At 50.5% G+C, this 22,757-nt stretch overlaps 1 protein-coding gene across 8 annotated transcripts in view; it reads right to left on the bottom strand.

Moving 5' to 3' along the window:
* Nucleotides 1–648: 648 nt before the first annotated feature.
* The window catches only part of ATG13 (autophagy related 13), a 47,804-nt gene continuing 25,695 nt past the window's right edge, over nucleotides 649–22,757 (bottom strand). For 3 of the 8 annotated variants that reach the window (XM_055141574.1, XM_055141573.1, XM_004619069.2), the window contains 16 exons: nucleotides 21,591–21,671; nucleotides 20,282–20,401; nucleotides 18,852–18,898; nucleotides 17,562–17,702; nucleotides 16,816–16,856; nucleotides 15,597–15,693; nucleotides 15,180–15,272; nucleotides 14,048–14,141; nucleotides 10,462–10,560; nucleotides 9,494–9,604; nucleotides 8,950–9,086; nucleotides 6,077–6,191; nucleotides 5,397–5,474; nucleotides 5,176–5,292; nucleotides 4,140–4,268; nucleotides 649–2,543 (listed from right to left, as the gene is read on the bottom strand). In XM_055141574.1, the coding sequence (XP_054997549.1) occupies nucleotides 2,466–2,543; nucleotides 4,140–4,268; nucleotides 5,176–5,292; nucleotides 5,397–5,474; nucleotides 6,077–6,191; nucleotides 8,950–9,086; nucleotides 9,494–9,604; nucleotides 10,462–10,560; nucleotides 14,048–14,141; nucleotides 15,180–15,272; nucleotides 15,597–15,693; nucleotides 16,816–16,856; nucleotides 17,562–17,702; nucleotides 18,852–18,898; nucleotides 20,282–20,401; nucleotides 21,591–21,671 (1,578 nt within the window). In that variant the 3' untranslated portion in view covers nucleotides 649–2,465. The remainder of the gene's footprint in view (nucleotides 2,544–4,139; nucleotides 4,269–5,175; nucleotides 5,293–5,396; nucleotides 5,475–6,076; nucleotides 6,192–8,949; nucleotides 9,087–9,493; nucleotides 9,605–10,461; nucleotides 10,561–14,047; nucleotides 14,142–15,179; nucleotides 15,273–15,596; nucleotides 15,694–16,815; nucleotides 16,857–17,561; nucleotides 17,703–18,851; nucleotides 18,899–20,281; nucleotides 20,402–21,590; nucleotides 21,672–22,757) is intronic. The other 5 variants (XM_055141575.1, XM_055141577.1, XM_055141576.1 and 2 more) reach the window with 5 other exon arrangements.

Here is a 22,757-nt window from a genome sequence, read left to right as displayed (position 1 = left end):
GGGGCTAGAATCTGGGGCGCCTGCATACATTAGCACTCTAACCCTTCAAGTCATCTCCCTGGCCCCAGAATAATCTTCAAACCATCCTCTGGCCTGCCCTGGAGCCTGGCTACAGAGCAAGGGGTGGGGCACCCTGTCCGCAGAGGCCGCGGCTGCTCAGGCAGGCACCTCTGGGCTCTGTAGCAGCTCTTGTGTCTGGGGGACACCAGGGCCAAGGAGGCTGGGAGGCGGGAGGAGGCTCTGCAAGGGCAGAGGGTGGGTGAATTGGTTCCTGCAGGGTCCCTTACCTGGCTCCTTAGGGCACAGCCCCATGCCTGGCCGGCTCCCACCGCCCCTTCTTTCTGTCCACTCAGTCGCCCATCATACCTCACACTCTGCCGCCAACAGACCCCGGCTGTTGGCCAGTGGGGAACAGCCCTGGAGCCGTGGTTTTGTGCAGGCTCAGTCTGACATGGGCCAGACCCAGACTGCAGGAGGAAACAACCCAGGATCCAGTCCCAGGAACAGGAACAGGTGGCCCCTTCTCTAGAGGGGCCAAGGAGCAGGCCGCAGAGAGCCTGACTCTGGCACTTGGGTGGGGGCTCAGGCAAGGCCCTGCCCCAGTGCAGGAGGGGGCAGTGGGAAGGAATATCACCAACTTACAGGAAGTTGTAAAGTACAGAAAAATTTTATTGGAAATCTCGAATACATCTTAAAGTATAGCTCAGTATTTCCAACAAGGTGGGCTGGAGGAGGGAGAGGGTGCTCGTCTGGGCACAGGGACACAGGTGACTGCTGCCAGTCCTGTCCCAAGGAAGGTACGGGCTCTTATTTATGGGCTGGGGGGCATGACCAAGCCCCAACAGTCAGGCTGTCTCACGGGCCCTGTGCCCTGGCCTCTGGCCTTTGGGGTCCTGAAGGCTGTAGTCTGCAGGCCATGACTAGGAGCCAGAGGACTGTTCTGGACCTTTCCATGCAAGGCCTCTGGAGGCGGACAGGGCAGCAGCTAATAGTGGGAGGGGAGGGCAGGGAGTGGCGACCCTCAAGGATGTGCCAGGCCTTCAGGGACAGGGCCGGCAGGCCACAGAGAGGCGGACAGCTGGATGTGCCGCTGGGCACACTTTCCTCGTGCAGGCTGAAGGGTCACAAATGGGTCTCCTGCTCCACTGCACAACAGCTGCTGCGCTGAGGAGCCAGGGAGGGGCGGGGCGGGGTGGACAGAAGAGAGGGACGGTCAGGAGGGTGGGAGGCGCCTGACTTGCCCAAGTACCAATGCCTGAAGGGTGAAGTCAACTGGACGCCCTGCTCTGCCTACTCGACAAGGAAGCCAGCCAGCCCTGGCGGCCAGGCCCGGGCCGCAGGAGGAAGTAGCCCACGATCCAACCGCAGGAACAGGAACGGGCGGCCCAGAGAAGGGGCCTGTCTGGCCCTCTCGGGCCCCTGGGGCCTCACACAATGGCTGTGGCGCACGCTGCACAGCACAACTCTGGGTCGTCGTTGCATGTAGCGCCCCAGACTTCCTGGGCTGCCGGGACGGAGGGTCTTTGGGAGGGGCACGGGAGTCCAGGCGCTCCCCGGGGAGGTGTCCAGGGAGCGGTCTGGTGTCATCTCAAATGCAGCAGTTGCGGGAGGCCCTGCTGCTCTCAGCCGGCCCTGCTCTTGGGCGTCACCTGTCATCTCGGGGAAGGAAGAATCTGGGCGCGGCGCCCGGGATCTGAGGTGCCTTGGGGCAGACGCCCTGCCCCAGAGGGAAGAGACCCTCCACCTTCCCCAAGTGGACACTTCTAGCCTCAAACATATTTTCTCTATAAAATATCTGATTCTCTGAATGTAATAAATATTTACGTGCTCTATAACTAAGGAGCAGTGATGGGGGGGAGGGAGGAGAGGAGGAGAGGACCCTCTTGGGGCCCTCCTGGGAACTGTCCCCGGGAGCCGAGAAGCTGAGCACAGGCAGCCACCAGGGCTGCTCGGACTCTCCGCCATGGGCCTGGCTGGCCAGCTGCGGGCTTCTCACCGCCTCGAGCGGGAGGCCTGGCATACGGCCGGCCGAAAGTGCAGGTACAGGGGTGGGGAGAGAGGGGAGATTCCAGAATGAAAGGAGACAGCAACGGGGCAGAAAGGAGCCTTCCTCCTCTCTCCCAAACCAGGTCTGGGCCTCGGGGAGGGGCGTGTCAAATGGCTTGATGTGGGCCCTGGAGCTGCACAACAGGCTCAGGACAGGAGGCGGTGGCGGCAGGAGGAATGGCTCCGGGAAGCAGTTGGTGACAGCGGTGGAGGCAGATGGCCTTGTTGAGGGCCCTGGTGTGGCCAAGGGGCTTCCCCTCCCTGAGGCCAGAGGAGGATCCTCCCAAGTCTGGCGTGCAGCCCCAGCGTCTCCGGGGGCCACACAGCCTCGCCTCCACGGGATGGGAGCAGCTGACGGGGGGAGGCTCTCGGCCACCCGGGATGGCGGAAGGGGCTGCTGCTGGGACTGACACCAGCTTTTACTGCAGGGTTTCTACGAAGGCATCGAATTCTCGCACATTCTTCTCGTGCACGGCCAGCTTCTCCGGGAGAGAGTCCTGTAGGGTAGCGGAGAGAAGTGCTGCTTACTCGAGATGGGGCCGCTGGCGCCCACCCTGAGCAGCAGAGAGGAGCCAAGAGCTCAGCAGCGCTGGCCGGGGGCTTCTGTCCAGCAGGTCTGTGGGGGGCAAGGGACAGAAGGGGCAGGACAAAGAGCCCAGGCATCCAAGGGAGTCCCACACTTAACGAGCTGGAAGAGGACCACGCTGCCTGCGGGACAGCACAGCAGGCTGACAGGTGAGGCGTGCTGGCACGGGAGAAGGATGTGAGCGTGACAGGAAGACGGGCGCTCTGAAGGCGAAGTGAAGAGAGGTTGCACCTCACCCCGCGCAGGGCACCAGAACCCACTGGGCATGCGGACAAACCCCAGCTGGGTGAGAGGACATAGAGGGTAAGGGAAGGAAACTGAACCAGGAAGAGGTGGCGTTGACTGCCCTCTAGGGACAATGATGAGTAATGGCTGGACGCTAACAGGGGTGCGGCCACTGGGTGAGTCCACCGGTCTCGCTCCTGGGCAATGCGGCACCAGCAGGTCCGGCGGCCCAACAGGCACCGGGAGCAGAGCCCTCTCCTGCCTCCCACCCTTGGGTGCCCAGGCACCTCCGAGATCCTGAAATACACTGTGGTCTCAGCACAGGTCAGGTGAGACCAGGTGAGTCACAACCTAAAGCCAGGCACAGGAGCCATCTGCTCCAGGATTCAAAATCGGTGTCACCTCGATGGAACGCAGGCAAGCTCTGGGCATGCAGTATTATTTTTCTCATCTGTAAACTTGACTGGTAAGAAAACATCCTTCATATGGACGTTCCACTCATATCAGGGAACTTAATAAAGTGCATGGCCCCTAGAAAGCCTCCATAAACAGTCGTCACAGAGCCAGAAAGAGAGCTCAAAGGGCCGGGCGCTGGAGTGAGATCCCCAGCTACCACCGAAAGTGACCCCCGCCAAGCCCAGAGCCGGGAGAAGCCTCTGAGCACAACTGAGAAATGATGGCGCCGTTCCTCAACCGTTCTTGAGTCTGCTTTTGCTTCAACCCATTGGGGGTTGGCCTGCCTTAATACAGATTTCTGGAGCTAGTTCCCTAACTCCTACATAGGAGAGGACAGTCGGCACCTCAGGCTGAGGGACCACCACACAGGGCTGTGGACACGGAGGGTGCTCCTCTGCCCTCTGGGGAGAGGACTAGGACGTGACACAGCAAGGGGGGCTCGCCTGGAATCATCTGGCCAGACGTGAGCACTGTGTGCTGAGAGGGTGAGCTCGTCAAGCAAAGGTATGAGGAGAGCCGGGCTCGGGGCCTGACCACCCGCTGCTGTCTCCACGGGCGGCTGCAGCATCTGGGTCCAGTGGCGCCAGCCACTGACAGACAACACGACTGTGTGAGGAGCACAGAGGAGGGCAGGAGGAGAGTTACTGACCACTCAGAGGATGACAGCTGTGCACAGGCTGAGTGGGAGCGAAATTCGAAGGTGGCCGGGGGATGGGGAAGCAGGGGGAGTGGGAAGATATTTCCCGCTGGGGGAGCAGGGGAGGCCGTCAATGGGCTGCGGGAGGCCAGGGGCTGGGGTGTGTGGGGAAGGAAGGTATTTCCTTACCAAGTCCTCAGCCATGGACTGTGCCCCAATATCAATGGACAGGCTGCTCAGTTGAGGGGGGTTCTGAAATTCACGGTAGAAGGTCCCCAAGTCCATTGGAAGAATGTCGTCTTTAGAAAAAGCCGGTTTCTTTAAAATAAAAGAAAAAAAGACAGACTCAGTTTTTCCTGCCTTGACCTCAGAAGAAAATCACAGAGGAGGTAAAGCGAAGGGTGGACTTCTAATCCTGGGGACACCAACCCTCTCCCCTGGGTAGGCCCTGTCCCTTCCCCCTTCCTTCAAACTCCTTTCCTAGCAAAAGAATCTTGCACATATGGCATGAATAGATTCTACCTGGGAAACACAGGAAATTCTGTTTGCTGGTTCTTGGTTTCTGGGCCACAGCCAGCTGTACTATGGACTTCGACGCTCAGAGATTACTGGTGGGGTACAGATTACTTCTGGTGGGGCTTGGGGGAGGTAATAGGATGTTGGAGATTGAACCCAGATCAGGGGCATGCAAATGCCCTGCCCGCTGCACTATCTTTCTGGTTCAGCACAGGAAATTCTGAATTTCCTTATGAGTTTTTACCAAAGACATTGTATAAAATGCCCTCTCTGGCTCCTGTGTGCAGCGAGCATACAGGAGGTTGAATGCTGGCACCCCACAGTGACCAGGGCACCTCCAGGAACAACCCCTAAGGACTGAATTATGAAAAGCCCGTATGAACCACTGGTTGTGTCCCCAACAAAAATGAAACAAAGCAAAACAGTCCTATGGCGCATGGTGAGAGCAACGGGAGAGTGGAGAAGAGTGACAGTAGAGCAGGGAAGGCCCTTCCTTGCACGCATCTGATCTGGATTCCATCTCTGGCAACCTATATAGTCCCAGAGCCCCACCTGGAATGATCCCGAATACTCCCAGGTGTGGCCCAAAAACAAATGTCTCCAACAAGAGGCGGTGTGGGCTGTTTCTCACAAAACCTCTGCAGCTGGGGCAGTTTACGTGGCAAGAAAGGCGCCTCCAGGAAGGATGAACAGAGTGCCCCCAACTTACAAAGTCGATCATGACAAAGTCATCGTGGGCGTTGCCGCTGCTGCCACCGCTGGAGCCGTTCGAGTGCAGACTGCCCTGGAGAGGGGACGCAGCGCTGGGGGACTCGGGAGGATTCACCTGTCGGGGTCGGGCAGAGGCAGGGGTTGGGCCTGAGCACAGGATGCCCGGCTCATGCTGGGGAGATTTGGGGCGCCAGAGGTCTGGGCCAAGGTGGGGCTCACCATAGGGTCGGCGTCCTCCAGCTCTAAATGCCTGGGAGCGAACATGGCAAAGGGTATGTCCAAACTGGTCAGGGTCACCTGGAGAGACGCAGGAGAGCACTGATGCCGCCTCAGCCACATCACCCACCTGGAAAGACCAGGCTGGCCCTGAGACCCGCATCTCTTGACCATGTGTAAGCAGGGGCTCATCTTTCCAGAACCCGGGGGATTCAGCCTTAGAAGTCTGACTGAAGCACGCTGGCAGAGCTGAGGAGGAACTTGCATCTTCCAGTGAGGCAAAAACTACCTCAGGTGAGTGTCGCACTACAGAGGATCGGGTTCTTGGGCTGGAGCCATGGTACAGCGGGTGAGGCACTTGCCTTGCGTGTAACCAACCCGGGTTCTATCTCCAGTATCCCATACAGTTCCCGAGCATCACCAGGAGTAATTCCTGAGTCCAGAACCAGGAGTAACCCTGAGCACCACCAGGCCCCAAAACACAAACAAAAAAAAATTGTCCAGTCTTGAGATTCTGTAAGAGTCACCCTTGTACACACATATCCTGCCTCTTGCTGTGAGTCGCCACATACCCACACAGATAGACAGACAGACAGACACACACACACACACACACCCCTCTCTGCCCTTCAGGTCTCACTCTGAGGGTTTAGATCTCTCGAGTGACACAGCAGAAAATTCACCTGGTTGATGGGTTTGTTGACAAAAGCCCCAACTTTTCGGACAAAGATGGTCTCCAAGACATCATGGGGAGAGGCCCGTCCCTCGCTGCTGTTTGACACGGTTTCTGTGTCCTCACTGGAGAAGAAAGGGAAGGTTGGGGCGTGTTCTTTTTTTTTTTTTTTTGGTTTTTGGGTCACACCTGGCGATGCACAGGGGTTACTCCTGGCTCTGCACTCAGGAATTACTCCTGGCGGTGCTCAGGGGACCATATGGGATGCTGGGATTTGAACCCGGGTCGGCCGCGTGCAAGGCAAACGCCCCACCTGCTATGCTATCACTCCAGCCCCCTGGGGCGTGTTCTAAGTCACCACATCATCACTGCCTAGTCGGCTGCAGCTGAGGGTGGGTGCGGCCACCTGCAGTCCACCGTGGCGGGAGACGCAGCATGTGGCCTGGCTGCAGAGAGTGTCCATCCAGGGGATGGTGCTGGGGATGGAGCCCGGGTTGCACACATTAAAGCAAGTGTGCTCCCCATGAGGGCCCCACCTGTGGCGCCCTCCCTTTGGAGCTCAGGAGCCAACTCTATTTCATAGCACCAAAAATTTTTCACTTGCAACAGAATTTTGCTCTAGATATATGAAATATATATATATATATATATATATATATATATATTTGTTGTTGTTGTTGTTGTTGTTTTGGGTCACCCCCGGCGATGCACAGGGGTTACTCCTGGCTCTTCACTCAGGAATTAACCCTGGTGGTGCTCAAGGGACCATATGGGACGCTGGGATTAGAACCCCGGTCAGCCGCGTGCAAGGCAAACGCCCTACCCGCTGTGCTATCGCTCCAGCCCCTAACATATTTTTTTTAATTGGCAGAGGTGGCCAGAGAGATGGCTCAACAGGTGTGGTCAAAAACCAAAATATGTGTGGGTCGAGCAATAGCACAGCAGGTAGGGCATTTGCCTTTCTTGTGGCCAATCCGGGTTCAATCTCCGGCATCCCATATGGTCCCTCAAATCCTCTAGGAGTGATCCCTGATTGCAGAGCCGGAAGCAAGTCCCGAGCACCACCAGGTGTGAACTCCCCCCTCCAAAAAATAACCCCAAACCTAGAAAAAGGCGTGGCGCAGGGGGCGGGGCGGGAGACAGGTTCAGTAGTCAGGCAAGTGTGTACTGAGGGCCCCGAGTCGGATCCCCTGCACCACAAGGCCCACAGAACACTCCTCCATGGCGTATCAGGCCTCAGGCGGCTCTGCGTGTTTGGCTAAGTATTGCCATGGGCCCCCTAAGCACTAAGGGGCACCCCCTAAAAGCTAGGGCTCACTCCCAGGGTTGAGGGGCTGCAGAGCGCCCCTTATCTGTGGAAGGGAGAGACCAGGCCGCTCCAGGGATCAGCCCCAGGACCGTGACCAGAGGCTGCGGCAGTAACCCTCCACTCACGGCCACATCACGGCCCATGCAAAATCTCAATGCAAACCAACAACTCAAACGACAGGCATTTAGCCATCACTGTACTGAAATTTAACACTCCTGTACCACAGAGCTAGACTTAAGACAGAAGCCTTTCTTCTTTCCCCCTTGTTTCACCATCTGAAATTCTCCAGACTAGAGGAAGAGGGTACATTTTACATTTTAACAGTGAATTTAAGCCAGACCTGGCAAGTAACACTGTCCCGATTCCAAGGCCAGTGTGTGACCCCTGAGTTCCATGCCCCGCCTGTCAAGCCTCTGGGGTGGGGAGGTGCTACGTAATGGCAGGGGAGGGGCTCCAAGAAGGAGAAATGCACCCCCAGTCCCAGGCTTCTAACAAGCCTCAGGCAGAGGCTCAGGAAATGAGGGTGTAAAGCCACCCTCAGTCATTCCTTTGATCATCTAAGGGGGGGAGAAGGGTAGCTGGAGCTGGGAAGGCAGGAAAGAAAGTCACTGTCCTCCCTAAAGACAACACAGAGAGGTGTTCCCAAGCAATGCCCCTCCCCCCAATCCCCACAGGAAGAAAAATCAAAAACTTGGCAGGAGTTTTCTATTATCTAGGTCACTTAGGACGGGGTCTGGAGGCATCCATCTGTGTCATTATCTCCAGAGCTTGCAGCCAAGAGAGGTCAGGTCAGGCTCCTCTTCCCATGGGAGAGGTGCGATGGGCCATGCCTCCTGCCAGCTAAGTGCTCTCAGGCGAGTGACATTCCATCTGCGAGCCTCTCATCTGTTCTGGGGGGGGGGGGAACAGTGGCGAGCTCTGCAGGCTAGGTCAGGAGAACTCTCACTTCTACCCAACCGGTGTCTTTCGTGCATGCAAGGAAAGTCTTACTTCTGCAATCAGAAAGCCAAAGGTCTAAAAAAAATTTTTTTTTTTTTTTTTTTTTTTTGCTTTTTGGGTCACGCCCGGCGATGCACAGCGGTCATTCCTGGCTCATGCACTCAGGAATCACCCCTGGCGGCGCTCAGGGGACCATATGGGATGCTGGGATTCGAACCCGGGTCGGCCGCGTGCAAGGCAAACGCCCTACCCGCTGTGCTATCGCTCCAGCCCCTAAAAAATTTTTTTTTAATAGGGAAAACATGTGGCCCCAGACCTCAGGGTTGTGGCAAATGCCTGGTTCTGCCTGGGGAAGCCTGAAGGGCCAATTCTTCCAAGAGAATGAATCGTGGGGGTAAGAAAAACACATCGGGAGGGTAAGAGAAACCCATCTGAGAGCAGAGCCAAGGCCCTGTTTCTTGTTAGAGATGCAGAAGCCCCAGGCCACCTTCTTCACATACCAACTGCAAAGATTTTTATCGGGGCTCGGAGCTCCTCCAAGGCAGGCCTGAGCCTACGCCCAATTACTTTTGACGAACACCAAATAAGCACTGTGGCACCCCCCACCCCCTGCCCCCCAACCCACCCCAACTCACCTGCTGGAAGGTGTGGCTGTGCCGTGGGCCCCGTCAGAAGGGGTGTAGGTGGCCAATCTCTCCTGGTCAGCCTGGGCACCATGGGCGGGCTGGCTGGGAACAAGGGGGACCCCACCTTCCTTGCCAGGAACCATCAGCTTTTGGGGGTAAAAAACGGGAAAAGTTCAGTCGACTGTGGCAGTGGCAGCAGGCGGCCTGAGGTGGGGATGGAGAGAAACTGTTCCCGCCAGCAATGCTGCCACCAAGTGGCGAGGAAACCCTGGGCCTCTACTTCCTCTGAGGCTCCTTGGTGAGTGGGAGCCAGGCACAGGTGAGGACTACAGACGGGGCGGGAGAGAGGTAGACTGTCCGTTCTTTCTTGCATTCTTAGCGTCCCCTTCTCAGTCACTTGAGTGCTCTAAAGTTAGGAAGAGCTTTGCCCCAGAAAAGCTGAGAAAACCGAAGGCTCCACAGGTCCCCTAAGTTGCCTCTGACCCTCCCCCCCAAGGAGGGGGGGGTTGGAACAACACATCCCCGGGGCACTCCCCCGTCTTTACAAAAATACCTGGTGAGGGTGAGTGGCGTTTAGGCCAGCAGCAAACACTACTGGATAAGCCAGGTCAGCTGATCCAACGCCCAGGGCGGCAGGCTGATAGGAAAGGCGAGAGCTTGAGAGCTAAGCAAGAGAAAAACAAAGAGGGGCAGAGGAAAGGAGGGGGGAAAATAGGCAATTGGAGAGCCTAGTCTTGAGGAGGGGCAGAGGGAAGGACTGGGCCCCAGCCCCATGGGTCCTCGGGAAAGGGTTAGAGACGGACTGTCCAGGACCACTGAGGCAAGAAGACAGATCTGTTTGCAGTGGAATGGAAATCCCCTGCTCTGGAGCACCCTGCTCCTCCTCTGCCCAGGCCTCCGCTAACGGTGCGGACTCGGGGCCCACACAAGCCCAGGCCGAACCAGGAGCATCAGCCTTTCAGGGTCATTCCACTTTTTCCTTTGTCCTTAAGGTCCCGCTGATGAAAGTGAAGGCAGCTTCTAAGCTCACCACCTCCTCCATCACCCCTGGGGAAGCCAGGGTTTCTATTTATGTTTAAAAAAAAAAAAAAGCAAGGCTACCACTCTTGTTTATTTGGAAATAAGATATAAATAACTCCATGTATTTTTCACATCAAAGGGGGGGAGTGGAGGAGGAGAAGGAGGAGGAGGAGGAGGAGGAGGAGGAAGAGGAGGAGGAGGAGCAAATGAGATGTTTATTTTGGGCTGCTGTGCTATGGGTTTGTCCTGGTAAAAATAAATTCCACAGAGCACTGAACATGTAGGTGTGAGGCCCTGGGTTCGATCCCCAATTCCGGTAAAGGAAAAAAGACAACCAAGACAGTAATAAAAAAAAATAAAACCCTGTTACCTCTACCAAGCTTCAAAAATAATCCACAGCACACATGGCGAAACTGACCTCGTGCCCTGAGCAGTAGCCACCGCTTCTAACTATAGAAAATGCCACCTGGTTACAGATCCCTTCTTCCCATATGGACTCACTTGGTGGGGAAAGGCCAGTCCTGCAATGGGGACCCTCAGGGTGTCCGTCAGCACAGGAGTAGGGCTCTGAGAATGTGCCCTTGTGACAGTGAACACACACTGTGCAGAAACATACAGAGACAGAAGAAACAAGAGAAAAAAAAAAAAAGAGGGGCTTGAGAAAGGAGTTTCTGAAGATGCCGAAGGGGCAGCAGCAACAGAGGCACAGAGGGTAAGTGAGGAGGGAAGCAGGCGGAGAGCTGCTTTTCCCCAGAAGCACGTCTGTCCCGGGGTGCTCCCGGCACTCCCATCTCCCTCACGGGCAGGTAGAAAACAGAGCTGAGGCAAGCTGGTGCGACTGGGCCCCACAGAGAACCCCAGAGGCGCCCCAAGGGGCAGGGCTGCACAGACATGGGACTGTTGGGGAATGAGGACGAAGATGCTGAGCCTGTCGTGCTAGACTAAAGGCCACTTGACGGGCCCCGGAAGCCGGGTGGATGTTCTTATAATCCCCCACTGTACTAGATGGAGGCCACGGGGGCTTACATCATATAAACAGGGGGTTACTGGACTCTACAAATGCTCAAATACAAGTCATCTGACAATCATAAAAGTTCCTAGGGTAAGCCATGGTACTATTTCAGTATTTACAGGATTCTTTTGTTTGTTTTCATCCTTATTTTGGCCATGCCTGGCTGTGCTCAGAGCTTACTCCTGGCAGGTTCAGGGGATCATACGGGGTGCCAGAGACTGAATCAGGGTTGCCCATGTGCAAGGCAAGTGCTCTACACGCTGCACTGTCTCTCTGGTCCCCGGCAGTTACGGTGCGGATGGTGCTTCTCTTGCATGTGGCTGACCCAGATTCCATCTGCAGCACCCATTGTGGTTCCCCGAGCCCTATCAGGAAAGATCCCTGAGCAAAGAGCCAGGAGTAAGCCCTGGGTACAGCTGTGTGTGGCCCCAAAACAAAAACTGTATTTAAAAGATCGGGGATACCAGTAGCAATCTAATTTTCTCTGTGCTCTATCACAAACGTTAAAATCAAATTCCTGCCTTGACCTGTCAGGGTGTAGGAGCCGGCCCCCCTTAGGGTGCTCAGTAGGGGTGGGATCTTGGTGTAATCTACTTTTATTATTTTATTTATTTTGTGTTTAGGGCCACAGCAGGTGCTGCTCAAGGGTTACTCCTGGATCTGCATTCAAGCATCACTTCTGGAGGGTTTAAGGGACCACTTTACCCACTGTACTATCTCTCTGGCCCCATGATCTACTTTTAAACTGTGGCAAGACACACTGGGAGGCTGATACCCTGTATAAGAGAGGTTCTCCTTATACAGGTCAAATTTGTATCAGAGGAAGAGACCCACTGACTTGCTAAAGCCCAGCTTCATCCTCCCACCCAATGGACAATTTTGTCATTTATGAATCTATCTATCATTTGCAAAACAAAACTGTTTAATGAACATTAAACTAGACACATGCACATTTCATCTCAAAAATACTCTATTCCCACTAATGTGCATCCGTAAGAGGCCTTTCCCTTTCTGTGGGTCAGTTGTCATAGATGTTGGCAAGCCCATGAGCAGCTATCTCACCCAGAACAATGGGGACACTCAGAACTACACATATTCATGAGGAAAGGGCCAGCCATTCTCATGCTTGAGTCAAACTGTCTGAGCTACTTTTTTTTTGCTTTTTGGGTCACATCCAGTGAGCGATGCTTAGGGGTTACTCCTGGCTCTGCACTCAGAAATTACTTCTAGCGGTGCTTAGGCCACCATATGGGATGCTGGGGATTGAAGCTGGGTCGGCTGCATGCAAGGCAAATGCCCTTCCCGCTGTAGTATCATTCCAACCCCTGTCTGAGAAACTTCTCAAGAACCTGTTTGGGGGCCAGAGTGACAATGAGTCGGGCATTTGCCTTGTACTGGGCTATCCCAGGTTCGATCCCCGGCATCCCATATGATCCCCTAAGCAGCACCAGGAATAATTTCTGAGTGCAGAATCATGAGTAACCCCTGAGCACCGCCAGGTGTGGCCCCCAGACAAAAAAATGAATCTATTTAGACCTAAAAAAAATGGAGACAATAAGAACAGTGGTCTGTGCATTTTGCAATGTGTTCCATATTCACACATTAAGTTAACATTTGTGCTAAACTTTTGCTTCAGATTAGGACTGTAATTTGAATCCTATCTCAACCTTGACTGAGTTTTCCTCTCCTCTACTAAATAAAGCATTGGAGGGGTCAGGGAGATGGCGCAAAGATTAGAGCGCATGCTTTATATGCTGGAAGCTGTGTGTGCGATCTGCGGCAATTCACAGTCTCTAAGCACTGCTGGGAGTGGCCAGTCCTCTTCCCAAAATATAGACACAAGGGCCAGAGAGACAACTCAAAGGGCTAGAGCGCATGCTTTCATCTGGGAGCCTCGTGTGCGACCCCTGGCACCATATCATCTGCCAGGAGCAACCCTGAGCATAGAGCTAGAGCAGGCTCCCCCACCCCCACCCCTGCACTGCCAGGTGCAGCTCTAAATGACACACAGACACACAAGAAAATAAAAATTCAGGGAAGCTAAGTAATTTGCCAGATCTTAGGCACAGGAGATGTAGCTCTGTGATAAAGTATATGCCTTGCATGCATGAAACCTGGTTTCAACCCCCAGTATTCAGAAAAAGGTGTTTGGTCCCTAAAATAAGATGGTGAGGGGGGCAATCTGGGACTGTTTTGGAGAAAAGCAGAGCTGAGTCAGAACTGGAAGAAGGTGTCTGCAATGACAGCCAGAAGAGGGGGACCAGTGGGCAGGGAGAGAGGGCACCCCTGGCAACGAAGCAGAGAGGAAGGCCTGTGCCCTGGAGCTCGGGTCGTTGGCACACTGGCTCCTTGGTGGATGCAGGCTCAGGCTCAGGTGCATCCTACAGAAAGAGCGTGCAACACTTCCTCCTGCTAAGCTCAGAACACTTTCCTGGCATCTGTATTATCAAAACTGGGCTTGATGGAGCCAGAGCGACAGTACAGTGGGTAGGACAATTGTCTTACACGTGGCCAACCTGGGTTAGATCCCCAGCATCCCAGATCATCACATGAACACTGCCAGGAGTAATGTCAGAGTGCAGGGCCAGAATATCCCAGAGCATTGCCGGGTATGGCCCCAAAATAAAAACAAACAGAAAAGCTGGGCTTGACACTGGAGACTCACTCAAGTGGGAAAATGAACAGTTTAAAATGTTCAGATAGCAACTACGGAGAAGCAGAAATCTGCATCAGCAGTGAAGAAAAATGGCCCTGCTACTTGAGTACTGATATTTTATACTACTAGGAGCTACAATTATTAATCTCCTTCCTTCAGGAGGAAGCCTGCTGAGGAGTTGGAAAGAGGAACAGCTACCAAATGGACAAGCATCACAGTCAGAGAACCTTGCTAGTAGAAGGCACCTGGAATCCAGTGATAGATTTCCTAAGGCACTTGAAGAATTTCCTGGGAAGGAAAAGGTCACGGGGGCAATCTTGTGATCGAGACTGGTTTCAGATGAGAAACTGTGAAAGGATTTTTCAAGGGCACCTATGTAACACACAATTGCCACTCCCCCTGGACCCGTGTCTCCCTACCTGGGACGGAGGGGAAGTGGAAAAAGAGGTGGTGCACACTTCTTGAGAATCTTCTACAGAAGGGTATGTCACCCCAGCGTCCTCGCCTGTAGCTCTAAAGGGAAAGAAAAAGGAGGATTGTCATGTTCATGGTGGTCAACTTCAGCAAGGTGACAAAGGGAGGTGACAAGTTGTCACACGAATCGCTGCAGGTACAGTTGATATTGGCAATAGGCTTGCTGGGCCCTCGATGATGCCAAATATGTCCAGGAGGTGCATCTGGAGGTCTGTTGTTTTTTCTTGTCTTTTTGCATGTTCAACCACAGGCACTACCGTGCTACCCCACCATGACCACCCCAAAAGAGAACTGTCAGTAATACTTAATGAAATTAAGTCTAGACCAGCTGAACTTCCCACAATTTCTGCCTAAAGGTAGCATTATTCCTGGTACACAGCTAAAGAATTCTGATTTCTGCCATTGAGGCTTGGATACTCTTGGTACTCATGTGTACTGAATTATGCCAGATGGTGATCTTTGAAAGCCACAGATTTTGCTAAGGCTATATCACAAGTTAGGGGCCAGAGACAGTATAGTGAGAAAGCATTCGCCTAGCATGCAGCTGACCTGGTTTGATCCCTGGCAAGCAATATGGTCTCCCAAGCCCCACCAAGAGTGATTCCTGAGCACAGAGCCAAAAGTAAGCCCTCAACACCGCTCGGTGTGCCCTCCACAAAAAAACAAAACAAAAAACAAAAATTACTCCCTCCCTATCTCTTAAGTTACTTGCTACTGAAAAATTCAAATGACTTCGGTCAAGATCAAAAATGTTCATGGATTTTCTTTTCTTATTTTTTTTTTTGAGAATAAGAAAATATTCTTTGTTTTCTTATTCTTGTTTATTGACAACACCATAGAATTGCAGGGGCATAGCTAACATCTCTGTATGTGCACAAAACCATCCGAGAATGTTCTGAGACAACCTTGGTGGAGCCAACAGGAATGCCAGCCCGTTGGGCCCTCCCCATGTCACTCTCCGTCCCTTCCCTGGGCCTGGATGTGGGTGAGCGTGGACGGGAGGATGCTGTTCTGTGAGCCTGGGTGAGAGGGACTCTGCCTTGCTGCATCTTGGGACATGTCTTACACGTTCCTCACCTGTAATTGCAGGGGTGCGAGGAGCTGGGATAGGGGCGGTCCACAAAATGATCAATGATAATCCCCATGATAGGCGGCGTCCTCTCAAATTGCCTGGAACACAGTAAAGAGATGACAATGTTGGCTAGCGTGCCTTGCTGGGCCTCCAGGGTCCCGCACCTTGTACCTGTTAGCGGGAGGCACCGGAACCTACATGACCCCTAAATATAAACCTCCAGCTCTACATTCTGGGCAAACTGGTTCTGGGACCTTCAGAGTCTACAACCTGGACACTGCTCTCCTTTTTCAGTTTTATTCTTTGGGAGGGAACTGATTTCAGGAAAAGCAGAGCTGCACTGGAGGCTTAGGCATGGCGGGGGGCCGCGGGAATCTAGCATCTTTAGAAGAGTTCTTGCGGACTGCAAAGCACTTCCTCACCTGGTAGACATGAATGCCAAGTTGATTCTGTAAGCACAAGAAAGAGTGATGGTACCCACAGGGGTGCCCACTGTCCCAACACGAACTGTCTGGAAACCTAGGAGAAGAGATGAATTATTAGCTTTTTTTTTTTTTCCAAAAGAAAACTGACAAGGCTTCCCAGACTTTTTCTGAATCATTCACTCTGCTGTCTGAGGGGCTGGAGCGATAGCACAGCGGGTAGGGCGTTTGCCTTGCACGCGGCCAACCCGGGTTCTAATCCCAGCATCCCATATGGTCCCCTGAGCATCGCCATGGGTAATTCCTGAGTGAAGAGCCAGGAGTAACCCCTGTGCATCACTGGGTGTGACCCCCCCCCAAAAAAAAAAAAACATTCTTCTGTCTGATCTCTGGCTTTACTCAGTGTGGCAGCCTCACGTTTATATACCTATATATATATATTTAGAAATATATATATTTCTAAATATATTCTCTATTGATTTAACATTTCCAATAAAACCCAGCTCTCAACAGTAGAAAACATGCTTTGTGTGAATCAGGCACCAGATTTGATCCCCTGCCCAAGGGGGATGAAAATCAAAGAGATAAAACAATTATTAGTCCTAAAGCCAGACCAGATCATTATCAACCTTGCTCAGATGTGTCACAGACCCAATGAGTCAGGGAAGGGCTGTGTGGCATGTACAAACCAAAGGCTTCGCTATGAAGTAGGAGTACTTCCATCCAGGCTGCCCCTGCAAAACTAGGCGAGGCAGTGACCCTAGTTTTGACGATGATTCCAAGGCATTTCCTAGTTTTCTCTCTGACTTTTCAAAGTTGGTGCTGCTTTCAGAAATAGTTCAGATACTCATTGTAACAAATAAGGGAAAGGACAATTATACAGAGTACGAAGGAAAGTCGGAGACATAGCTCACAAAGCATTCTGCTTTAGGTCTGAGGCCCAAATTCAATCCCAGCACACAGAGACACAAAATACTGAATTGCTGCTGGAAATACAACAAAAGTAATTGGGTCATTTTCTGGCAGCTCCTTGAACCAGCCACCTGTTCTCTCTTTTCTTTACTTGTAGCATCCATACTAAAGTTATTTGTTATTTGGGGTGATGGGATCCCTAGAAGTGCTAAAGGACCCCAGGGGTTGCTCCTGATAATGCTCAGTACGGCTATGTGGGCCTAAAGGAAAACTCGACATTACAAATGTTTTCAACCTTGATACAAACCTTCTCCTAAACCATTTAGCTGGACTTCCCCGAAATATATCCTGTAGAGAAGAGGGGGGGGGGAGAAAAGTAAGTTACAGTTCTCTATTGAAAAGCCTCAATCATTAAAACACCTAGAAAAAAAAATCTAACAAAATGGGGTTGGAGGAAATAGCTCCAAGGGTTGAAGCCTAAGCCTTGCATGCAAGAGCCAGAGGTCTGATCCCCAGAGTGGCACGGTCCCAACTGGAGCGACAGAACAGCTGGTAGGGTGTTTGTCTTGCACGAGGCTAACCCAGATTCAATCCCCAACACCACAGGGTCCCCCAAGCCCACCAGCAGTGATGAGCAAAGAGCCTGGAATTAAGCCCTGAGAACATCTGGGGGTGGCCGACACCCCCACCCTGAAAAAAAGAAAAGAATTGCACAGTCCCCTGAGCAACACTGAAAGTGCCTTCTGAGCACAGCCAGATGTGGCCCCAGATCAAGAAAAGAGAAAATTTAACTTTTTGAAAAATGGTAAGACCATAGTGCCAAAAAGAGAAAGGAGGTAAGGCATGCCAAAGAGATGGTACAGAGGCTAATGCACTGACCCTGCATTCAGCTGTGGTCAGGATCCCTGGTACCACATATGGTCTCCAGCACTGCCAGGGGTCACCCATGACCACAGAGCTAGGAGTAGCTACTCAGCACCACTGCATGCAGCCCCAAAACTACACATGATGTGGGTGGTATGCGTCAAGAAGGTAAGCAGCTGTGTTATTTACCTGTACAATATGACATACTCATGCCCTTGCTTCCTGGAGAGTCTGTAGGCCGGCGTCACTCTAGTTATAGCCAGGAGAGACTTCAGCAACAATGAGAGTCTGTTGTACACCGTGTAGGAAACTTTGATCTCTTTATCACACCTGAGGAGCACAGACACTATCAGCTTTCTCCTGGTCAGCTAACATAACACAGAACAGAAAAACAGCAGGTACAGACATATTATGTTCCTCAGAGATCAATTAGGTAACATTATTCAGGAATTCTCAGAGAAGGCAATCTGCTTCATGGTCCAGTTACAATATTCAGAGTACTATAATAAGCAGAAACGGTAGCAAGCAAAGCACTAACGCTGTGTTGACTGAATTTACTAAGAGAACATGTTCTGAAAGTTTACAGGTGTAGGAAACCTTTGTCAGTTTATCAACAGATATAAGTAGGTCAAGTTTCACTTTCTTATATACTAGACCAGATTAACACCAAAAGTCACCATATATATGTCTTTCTCCCTTTGATGTGGTTAGCTATGAAATAAAGCAACACACTTAAAAACAGTAATTCGATATTATAATTAAATTGCTGAAGGTGAAAATGTATCCGTATACTATCTTAATAGCTATGTGCCTCTACCCATCTAACAGGAAATCTGCAGAAAAGTCTGGTACTAAATCTGGAGAGAAGTCTGGTACTAAAATGCTGCAGGAAAACCTGGCAATTGCTTTTCATTTAAGAAAATAAAATAAACACATGTACTTATTATCAAGACTTATATTTTCATGTATTCTCCTTTTCCTATATAAGCTTTCTGAAAACTGAAACATCAGGCAGGAAGTAAGCTGATCTGCCTGGAAAGGAGAAAGTGGGGGAGGGAAATCGCATGCATTGCTAATCCATGACCAGCACGCTGTGTGAAAAGCAGTGGGGGAACCTTACTGGATGTCTGCCACCTAGAAAACAGACAAAACAGTCATCATGTTTTAAGATTTCACAAGGGACTTAATCAGAGAACGAGCTGTACTGTGGGAAAACAACGAATCCCTTTCAGCTCTCTCTCTCTCTCTGCTGCTTTCCCTGTGGTGTCTGGATCTCTCTGGACAGACGCTCCCTCGGAAGGTCACCCCTGTGCCTCTGCTGGGAGGCCAACCATGAAGCAAATTGTAGCAAAGACCTATTGGCATTCTGAAGTAGTTGGAACACCCTAGATGGCTGATAATAAGCCCTGCTTTGCACATGATGTGAAATTCTTTACCCTTGGTTACCAGATCCAAGGACCCTAAGGCAAAAGCACTTACTTTTCATTCATTTCAAGACACCAAATTTCTAACTCCATGGAATCACCCTGTAGATGAGACAATCAGAAGATATTTCAGTGATCTGTTTTCTTTTTCAATCTCTTTGAGTTTTATTTAGTGATGCAAAATACTACATTGTCACTATAAGTATATTAGAAAGCATAAATAGCACAAAGTAAAAGATAATGAACCAGGGTCAGCTATAAGAAAGGTAAACAAACACCTTAACCCTTGTATTATCTTTCAGCTGAGGAAGTAAGAGGTATCAAAGTACAAATCATTTTTTATAAATAGGAGTGGGAATCACACTAAATGTACACTTTTTTTTTTTTTTTTTGCTTTTTGGGTCACACCCGGCAAGGCACAGAGGTTACTCCTGGCTCTGCACTCAGGAATCACCCCTGGCGGTGCTCAGGGCACCATATGAGATGCTGGGAATCAATGGGGCCATACCAGCAGTGCTCAGGGACCACACCTAGCAGGACTTGGGAGACCATGGGATGCTGGGGATTGAACCCATGTTGGCTGCATACAAGACAAGCATCCTATGTGACTCCAGCCCCTCCTGCTAAGATTTTTAATAGCTGTTTCCAAATCACTCTTCAGAACGCTGGTACTCCAAGTTCAAATACCCTCCAATTTTATAGGGGGTATTTTAATATTTAGGTATTTCTTAACCCAAGTTAAGAAATGCCTAAAAGGGGGCTGGAGCAATAGCACAGTAGTAGGGCGTTTGCCTTGCACGCGGCTGACCCGGGTTTGATTCCCAGCATCCCCTGAGCACTGCCAGGAGTGATTCCTGAGTGCATGAGCCAGGAGTAACCCCTGTGCATTGCCAGGTGTGACCCAAAAAGCAAAAAAAAAAAAAAAAAAAATGGAATGCCTGAAAATCTTTTTTAGGCTTGCTCTTCAAGCCGGTGTTCTCCTTGAATATGTATCTCACTTGTTTGTCTGTTTCTTCACTTGCTTATTTCCACTCTGAAGAAACCTGTGTTCTCTCAAACATATACTTATCCCCTTCGTCCCCTCCCCCAACATTTTTTAAAATAAGTACCAAAAGAACTATCAAGCTTCACAAAAAACAAACATGCAAATCAAAACAAACATTTTAGCTGTCTAATATTTCTATCTAAACTACTCTGTCTCTTTATGTGTTATCCTGAACTGACAGAGGAGTAGGATCCAGCTCCACCCCCACCCCCTTCCTGGGCTACTAAGGGCCTTTTCTACCCCATCAGCATCAATAAAACCTGTCTCTAATGGCACACACACACTTCCTGCCCATTACCTTACCTGACACAAAAATACACTGTGCGGGTGAGCGCGCGCGCGCGCACACACACACACACACACACACACACACACTTCCTGGCTTCCTGGCTATAACCTTACCACCCTCTCACACACACTCTTTCTGGCCACAACCTTACCTCAGAAGTCTTAAGTGAGATCTCCACACACATAGACCTCCCGACAGCAGGCAGCTGCCCTGCCAGTGCCTTTTTGGCTTCATGTGTAACCTCTGGGATGTCTTTGATTGCTAAATTGAACTAAGAAACAAAAGGAACTCTGTTAAACATGAATAAGAGACATTATGGAAAATTAAACTCTATGGCATGATGGCACTGTGGGTAGCACGGGTTTTGCTCTGACTGATTCACGACTTGCACTCTTGTTCTTGCCCCATAAGAGATCAAAGTCCCTGACTGAAGATCAAAGCCCCAAATTTCAGGTTAAAGAAGCTAACTAGGTGGCACTTGCCTTGCATGCACCAGAACCCTACACCTACAGTCTCCCACCACATATGGTTCCGAGTATTGCCAAAAGTAACCCCTAATAGAGGGTCAAGAACAGCCTTTATGGGCTGGAGCAATAGCACAGCGGGGAGGGTGTTTGCCTCGCATGTGGCTGACCCGGGTTTGATTCCCAGCATCCCATATGGTCCCCTGAGCACCGCCAGGAGTAATTCCTGAGTGTAGAGCCAGGAATAACCCCTGTGCATCGCCAGGTGCGACCCAAAAAGAAAAAAAAAAAAAGAACAGCCTTTAAACATTGCTGGGTGTGCCCCCCCAAAAAAACAAACAAAAAACCCCAAAAAGTCAAGCTTTCTCCAAAAAGCTAACTATGAATGGAGAGATAGTTTAAAGGGCTGAGTGCATACTTGTATGCAGAACAACTGGGTTCAATCCCTAGTACTGTACTGTTCCCTAAGTACTGCCAGGAGTTACCTCTGAGCACAGATTTAGGAGTCCCCTGATTGGTGTCACTACAAATACAAAATTATCTTATATTTTGTATTACCCAAAAAACAAAGATCAAAATTTTGGGGGTTTTCTGGGGATGGAGATAGGGGGCAGGAGCTACTGCACTGCACTGCTCTGCACTCAGGAATTATCCCTGGTGATGCTTAAGGGACCATATGGGATGCAGAGGAACAAATCCAGGTTGGACACATTCAGGCAAGTACCTTACCCTGTGCACTATCTCTCCAGCCCCAAATTCAAATTTTTTTTATCTTCTAAAGACTAAGCTCTTTCACATCTCACAGCAGAAATCCACAAGTCAAATAAAGCTAGAATATATTCAACAAAAGACATATTTTCCAAGTGAATAGATCAAATAGTATTGCATGTTTTCATGTTATGATTTAATATTGATAGTTTTTATTAGTATTTCACTATGATTCCTTGTGTCACATATTTCAATATACTATTCCTTAGCAAAGAACAGAAATTTTACCCAATCTGATCCAGTTGGAGATGAAGATGAACGAGTACAGATCTTCTCACCAAGTCTAGCCTGGACAATCACTTGGACTGTCTAAAGAAAAGAAATCAAAGACAGAAAGTCTTAGGCTATATATCTCTTGGTTATATGAAAACCCTTTCAACAAAGCACTAAAGAGAGGCCAATTACTATAGCACTGCCATCCTGTTGTTTATCAATTTGCTTGAGCAGGCACCAGTAACGTCTCCATTGTGAGACTTGTTACTGGTTTTGTCATATCGAATATGCCACGGGTAGCTTGCCAGGCTCTGCCGGGCGGGTGGGATACTCTTGGTAGCTTACAGGGCTCTCCGAGAGGGACGGAGAAATCAAACCCGGATCCACCACGTGCAAGGCAAATGAACTACCCGTTGTGCTATGGCTCTAGTCCACCAATGAACAATAGGACGACAGTGCTACAGTGCTACTGACACGGTGTCACATCAATTTTAATTAAACTAATTCAGAAAAGTCTTTAAAACATTCAAGGACACGGTTTAAAAAAGAAAACTACAACAAAAAACATACTGTAAACATTCCTGAGGTTACAGTGACAATCGACTGCAGGATGTTGAATTGGATGCTGAGAGTCACATGGCAGAAGGAACGCTGTGCATGGCAAGTCTGACCATGGGTTTAAATAGTCACGCAGTTATGTAATCATAGTAGACTTTAAACAAGAATTCCACAATGATTCCCATCATTTGGCCCATATGGCAAAAGGCTTTTAACTACTTTTACAGCCAGAAACTATCGCATATATTGCTCCTGCTTAGCGATGGTTGACAGGAAGCGGCAGTAGAGGTGGGAAGGATTTTCAGATTTAGGAAAATATAACTTGTAGAGCATTCAAAATTCAATATTCATTTCTCCTTTACCCACAAGGGAACAGTAATTGCAAGTTAGACATCTCAGAATTAGTCGCAGCTTGGGGAGAGATGTCCCAACTGCCTTCCATTCCAGTCCACAGTCTTTGTTCCCACCCCAGGGGAACATTCTGTGCCAATAACCTGGCATAATAACTTGACATTTCTGCAAGAGACTTGCAGGCAAGAAAAAAAAATTTTTTTGAACAAGTAGCTGCAGAAATTGGAAGTTACTTTTTAGTTACACCCCCAGTACCGCCCCCAACCTTCACAG

Source organism: Sorex araneus, chromosome 6, assembly GCF_027595985.1.
Source record: "Sorex araneus isolate mSorAra2 chromosome 6, mSorAra2.pri, whole genome shotgun sequence".
Taxonomy (NCBI): Eukaryota; Metazoa; Chordata; class Mammalia; order Eulipotyphla; family Soricidae; genus Sorex; species Sorex araneus.
This window is presented reverse-complemented; position numbering and strand designations above follow the sequence as displayed.